This window comes from Sceloporus occidentalis, unplaced genomic scaffold, assembly GCF_023333645.1.
Source record: "Sceloporus occidentalis isolate IW3139 unplaced genomic scaffold, rSceOcc1.0.p SCAF_112, whole genome shotgun sequence".
In the NCBI taxonomy this organism is placed as follows: Eukaryota; Metazoa; Chordata; class Lepidosauria; order Squamata; family Phrynosomatidae; genus Sceloporus; species Sceloporus occidentalis.
This window is the reverse complement of record NW_028317092.1, coordinates 381,098-387,755: the sequence shown is the minus strand read 5'-3', so window position 1 is coordinate 387,755 and position 6,658 is coordinate 381,098. Positions and strand designations below refer to the sequence as shown.

Here is a 6,658-nt window from a genome sequence, read left to right as displayed (position 1 = left end):
CTTTGTGGGTTATTAAAGTTGTAAATCTGTTGCTAGAGATACTGGGGTATATGTGGTAAGTGGTGTATCGGCATGTCCTTGCTTAGCAGTTCTAAGAAACATTGTCATGGATTGAAAAGGGGTTGAATATGATGGCTGAGAGCATTTGGAGGTGATAACTTTCCTATGGAAGCTGCCAGAAAGGGGTTTAAAATAACTTTATTTAGGATTGTTGGGGGGGGGGGGGGTTGTTGTGCTCTATTGTTGTGCTCTATTCTAAGACATTTTTGTTCTTTTGCAGAATCTAAGATTTTAAACGCTTCTCTGGGTGTTCATTTCATCTACACAAGAGAGGGAAGGCCAAGTGGTGAAGCTTTTGTTGAATTTGAAACGGAGGATGACCTAAAACTTGCTTTAAAAAAAGACAGAGAAACAATGGGACACCGATATGTTGAAGGCAAGTGTCTTAAAATGTTTTTATGGTGACATTAAAGTTGCACGACTGCAACGCCTGTTAATTTTTAAAAACGCTTTTTACAGTTTTCAAGTCAAACAGTGTTGAGATGGATTGGGTTCTGAAGCACACTGGCCCAAACAGCCCAGACACTGCTAATGATGGCTTTGTTCGGCTCAGAGGTCTTCCCTTTGGCTGCAGCAAGGAAGAAATTGTACAGTTTTTTTCAGGTAAGTTTACCCAAGAGTTTTTAGATCAATAGCCTTTAAAAACTGTCTGTGCTGGTATTGAGAATTTGTGCATTTTAATAGAAAAAAAATAAAATTCTGTTCACTTTATTATATGCAGTGCTCTCTTAGATTGTGAAAAACTATCAGCTTTTTAATAATTGACATGAGCTTGTCTGTGTTGCCCTGCATTTCTGTAAAACAATCTTGCACCCGGTTTTACTTTCGGTAGTAAATTCATCAAGGATTTAGTATGTCTACCTAGCTAATATTTTATCACTAACGTCTCAAACATATTTGCTTTAAAGTCCAGGGAAGCAGTTTGTATACTGTGTTTTGTTTTGTTTTTTTGTTTAATGCTTGCTAAGTGAGTAGTATGGAGCGTAACATGTTTGCTTTTTTTCAATTGCTATTATGCACATAATTGGTCAAATTGGATTCCTTGTAGCTTCTAAAAACATAATTTGTATGTAAAATGGAATTTGAGGCTTTGGTTTCCCCCTCTCCAAAGAATTTTAACAAAATGCAATTTCCTTTCTTACTCCTAATCTTAAAATGCTCCCTGATTATTTTGCATTAACCTTGAGGTAAGTCCCTTAACTGTGGTTTGTTTAAAACTAACAATCCCATGACCCATGCCATGACCTTGGGATCTCATACTAAAAGTATTTTGTCAGTTGGATGACAATTAAAACCTGTACGATGATATCTTGTTTTCACTTAGACTGGTTAATAGGAAACTCCAAGATAACCTTCCACTTTCTGTGAATTTTTTTTTTTCTTTGCATCGTGCATTCAGTGGTCTCCATATTTCTCTAGTTTGATTAAAGGTTTTTTCCTTTTAAGGACACTTGATGTAAACTGTTTTCACCTTTTTGACTTGTTCTTGATTTTTGTGACACAATTTTGAAATTTAACATCTACAATCCAGTTCTTACTGGCTTTATATAAAAATGAGAATGTATGGGTTTGTTCCTTTTAATGTTAACCCCCCGCTGGGGTTATTTGTCCTTGGGTTGAAGGGTTGGAAATCGTGCCAAATGGGATAACATTGCCGGTGGACTTCCAGGGGAGGAGTACGGGGGAGGCCTTCGTGCAGTTTGCTTCACAGGAAATAGCTGAAAAGGCTCTAAAGAAACACAAGGAGAGAATAGGGCACAGGTGGGGCTGGATGGTTGGTTGGTTGTCACTTTTCTTATGGTATCAAAGTGTAGCAATTTAATGTTTTACTGTAACAATAGAGCTTTTATTCAAAACACATTTATTGATGCCTAGCCAGCTTCTTAGGTGTGTCTAAAGACTGGTTTAATATTTTTGTATGTAAATGTAGAGTAGCATTACCATAAGAAAATGTGATACTTGCTAAACTGTTTCATTTATTTAATTCAACATGTATGGTTTAATGCATAGGTATAACTCCTAAATTTAGAACTGTCAAGGGTTTTATTCGTATGTACCAGTGTCTTAATTTAATGCTCTACTGTTTTTTTAAATTATAAAATGGCGTGTGTGTGTGTATATATATATATATATATATATATATATATATATACTTGCAAATTTCACACTGGTCTGTAATTATCCTAATTAGTACGTTTTAATGTGACAGTATTAATCTGTCTTCAGTCACTTGAGTTTTTTTTTTTTTTTTTTTTGCCAACATATTAAGCAGTTACTGGAACTTTATGTTGTAAATTTAAATGACACAATTTTGCATACTCATTTTATGCATTAATGCTCTAGGTACATAGAAATTTTTAAGAGCAGTCGAGCAGAAGTTCGTACACACTATGATCCTCCCAGAAAACTTTTTGGCATGCAGCGCCCAGGCCCTTATGACAGACCAGGGGCAGGAAGAGGATATAATAACCTTGGCAGAGGATTTGACAGAATGAGACGAGGAGCATATGGAGGAGGTATTGGCTTGGCTTTTTTTTTTGTCTTGTAACATGGTTTGCATAAAATGTGTGCACGTGAGTTATGTTAAGCTGCAAATTTCCACAATTTGTCAAAACTGCCTTATATGCTAATATATGATGTCTTTGTTAGGTTATGGTGGTTATGATGAATACAATGGCTACAGTGAATACGCCTTTGGCACAGACCAGAGATTTGGGCGAGGTATGTGTTTTGTTCTGTTTTTTCTTTTTTTTTCTCATCCACATGGCATCAGATGTGTAACTTTTTTTTATTCTCTTCTCCCCCTTAGTATCTGATCATCGGTATGGTGATGGGACTAGCTTTCAAAGCACAACTGGGCACTGTGTGCATATGAGGGGACTTCCCTACCGAGCAACTGAGACTGATATTTATACTGTGAGTGTCTTATACTAAACTATTAAAGTATGTGATCGAGCTTCAAACCATTATCTGCCTTGACTTTTATTCCTCTTAAATCCTAGTTCTTTTCTCCTTTGAATCCTGTGAGAGTTCATATTGAAATTGGTGCTGATGGTAGAGTTACCGGGGAAGCTGATGTTGAATTTGCAACACACGAAGATGCTGTAGCTGCAATGTCAAAAGACAAAGCAAATATGCGTAAGTTTAAGGAATATATATATTTTACGTTTAAAGTGTGTAATAGGTTTTCTCTAATAACACTATTTTTGGTCCATTAATGTAGAGCACAGATACGTGGAACTTTTCCTTAACTCGACCGCAGGAGGCTCTAGTAGTGCATATAGCAGCCAGATGATGAGCGGACTTGGTACGTATGAATTTCAAGCCCGGCGCGATTTTGCCATTTTTGCGCTATGTTGGTTCAGCGATTATTCTCTTTTCCTGTGAATAGTGTACCCATGTAAACTATATATTGTCTTTTCAAGGAGAGAGAGAGGGCTTTCTTTTGATACATAGTTGGATGATTAGCTGAAAATTTAGAATTAGAAATTTAGTAAAAACTAGCAAAAATTTGAAAAACACTTTTTATGTATTTTTCCCTCTGAATCCTCACAAAATTAGGTAAAGTGACAGAAAATTCCATCCAGATTTATCAATTCTGGTGTCCTGATTTCAGAAATACCTAACTTTTTTTTTTTATATAGATTTTTTTCCATACTTTCCCAGCGCATATAGGCCACATGCTATAAGGCAGGGGCGTCCAACCTGCGGCCCTCCAGCTGCTGCAGGACTGCGTCTCCCATCCTCCTCAGCCAGCCCCTTAGCTGAAAGAGCATTATGGGAGATGTAGTCCTGCAGCAGCTGGAGGGCCGCAGGTTGGACGCCCCTGCTATAAGGTGTACATTACTTTATACAAAGCCGTTAAATTTTTATATTTCTGTAAAGCTGACAATCCAGGCTATCGTATCAGGGTTATTTGGGCATTCTACATGCAGGTATTTGGCCACCAATCACTGTCAAAGGTGGCCACAGAAATTGGTTCCTGCACTCTTTCCACCAACACGTCTTGGTATTTTGTAGTATTCTTAGGATTTTTTGTACAGGGTATGTGTTGCGACAGACATCTATCCTAAATTGTTCAGCCGTCTCTCCTGGTTATGGAAATATCCCACATGCCTAGTTTTTTGTGGTTTTCTGGACATTACAGGGCACAAACGGGACCATACGCGTTGTGAAAATTTCACGTTTTGAATCCATATTTTGCTTTAGTAGACCCATGTTTCATTTGGACCTGTTTAGCACCCCCTAATTATAAACACCCCCATAAAAGTATATATTTCTGTAAAGCAGACAACCCAGAGTATCTCATAAAGAGCATTTGGACGATTTTCATGCAACCATTTGGCTGCCAATTGCTGTCAGTCAGCCGTTGCTCTAATTTCCTGCACTTTTTTCAACCAACACTTCTGTGTTGCTGAGGGTTTTTGGGGCACAGGGGTATGTGTTACAGCAGAGAAATCCAGCCTAAAGTGTTCAGCCGCCTCTCCTGATTACGGAAATACCCCACATGGAGGAAAGGGTTAATTTAGGGTAAGACAGGTATTTGGGTGGTTATGTAGTGGATTTATTTTTTATTTTTTTTGATTCTTTTTGACTGCAGCTCTGCATGATGCTCTCTGCCAGATGTGGGGCAGTCCCCCCAAGGCTAATGACAGACCGGAGGGAATGCACGATCGGGCATAGATCTGTAACAGTTTGCCGGCACCTCATCAGAGTGATGGGTTAGCCCAACAGGGTCTAGACAGACCCTGCAGGGGATACCCTGTCCTCCTGTGAAGGGAAAGCGCGATTGGGCATTTCCAACTAACAATTTACCGGCATTCGTGCCGGAAACTGTTACAGCTCCCTCATCTGAGTCCATAGGTGATTGAAGGGGATAAGTTGATTTAACCATTCTAAAGCTGTACAGGTATTAAATAATTAGCAAGGCAAATAATTTAACCTGTTGGAACTCTATATATTTAGCGTTTGGAAATATCAGGCATTATTGAAGTGTTAGGTGTGAACACTACTTGCTGGTAAGGTTAGCAAGGAGCAATATTGTGCAGTTCCTTGGTGTCTGAGCAGACACTGCAGTTTTGGTAGTTTGTTAGCATCTGGAGGGGAAATGGCGCTCCCAACAGCTTTTTCCAAGAGGCATTGTAAAACAAGTTTATCTCTAGAAATAACCTGGTGACATTAGTCAAGAGGTGCAGACTTTGATAAACTGCAATCTTTACAGGCCTTTGGCTAATAAGAAATTTGGTCAAATATCTGTGGTTGGCATACTTGCCCTATGTGTCTAACGCTAAAATGAAGGGGCACAATGTAAATTTAACATGTCTAGCAAGCGGGACAAACATCTAAATTTCTTTTTTAATTGCTAAAGCTTACTTGCTTTTTGTCACATGAAGCCTAAACTACATGCTTATTTTGTGCTTATGAATTTTCCTAGTTGCATGGCTCAGGAATTGACATGTTTGTCAAATTCTCAACCATTCCTGGTGGGTTTTGTGTGAAGGTGTGCTCACACTTTGATATTTTTGCTTCTCTAGCAGCCGGGACCCAAACAAGCTATGGTAGTCCTGGTACTCAAGCTTTAACTGGCAGTTATGGAGCAGGATATGGAAGTCAAGCCAGTTTAAGTGGTTATGGTAAGTGGATTTTGAGTGCGCTTAAATGATGTGTGAATATTATAATTTTGCCTGTCTAGAAGTGCAAAGCTCAAACTTGTACTCTCGTTTGAACTGTCCTTGTAAAGCAATAAAAATATATATTTCTCCTTGAGCTTTAGTGTCCTCTATACACTGTCTATGGGCATTTAATAACTGTTTCAGCTCAGACGTATGTAAGTCTGCAGCTGCCATTGTATTCACTCATTCAATATGTTGGAGCCTTTCCCCTTCTCAAACACCACACAGAGCAGATTTGCGGCTGTGCAATGAAATCCTTTGATAGATTTTTCTTGCCTGTTTTGTCAGGGTGATCGTAATTGTGGTATAGTTTACCAGAAGAAGTTCTAAGGTTTTGTTTTGCATATTGGCCATTTGAATGATCATCTACAATTGCCTGAAAATATTATGCAGTAACAGTTTAAATGTCCGTATGTAGCGTGGCAAAATATGTTGGTGACCCTGTTAAGCATGTGACTTTGTTTTTCTTTTTAGGAAGTCAGAGTGGAATTAACAGCAGCTACTACAGTAGTGGAACACGAGGGTCATTGGGAGTAAATGGGATGGCCGGCATGTCAAGTAGTATGAGCATGAGTGGTGCTTGGGGAATGTAACATTCCAAATTGGCTTTTATATTTATATATATATATATATATATCTATCCCCCAACCTTTAAACAAAACAGACTTTTTTTTTTTCCGTTTAACTTGTAATTTATGCTTTCTGTGAGATTTTTTAAACATGTCATTTCAGTGTTCAACCACCTAACAAGCTCCGAAGGTAGCTGTTGAAATATAAATGGCTCTCAAATCAATTTTTGTAGATGTGTGCAAGCCAGTTACTTTATGAAAAACCTACTGTAAATTGTTCTGAATGCATGTTTTTTGGTTAAGCTTTTGGTCTTAGTTTATGTAAGACAATATTTTGTAATTTCTTTTAGGTGGTCC

The 6,658-nt window shown here is 38.2% G+C and overlaps 1 protein-coding gene across 3 annotated transcripts; it reads left to right on the top strand.

The window, feature by feature from the left end:
• Positions 1-527: 527 nt before the first annotated feature.
• LOC149282557 (heterogeneous nuclear ribonucleoprotein H2-like) lies at positions 528-6,325 on the top strand. 3 transcript variants are annotated; one of them, XM_089498035.1, is made up of 9 exons: positions 528-663; positions 1,683-1,821; positions 2,404-2,576; positions 2,710-2,787; positions 2,870-2,976; positions 3,063-3,198; positions 3,284-3,367; positions 5,595-5,697; positions 6,211-6,325. In XM_089498035.1, the coding sequence occupies exons 1-9, from the start codon at positions 543-545 to the stop codon at positions 6,323-6,325; spliced, it is 1,056 nt and encodes a 351-aa protein (XP_089354161.1). In that variant the 5' UTR covers positions 528-542. The 3 variants fall into 3 exon arrangements, with proteins under 3 accessions (XP_089354161.1, XP_089354159.1, XP_089354160.1); XM_089498033.1 differs by having other exon boundaries at positions 3,284-3,415; positions 5,598-5,697; XM_089498034.1 differs by having other exon boundaries at positions 3,063-3,233; positions 3,286-3,367.
• The last annotated feature ends 333 nt before the right edge of the window (positions 6,326-6,658 follow it).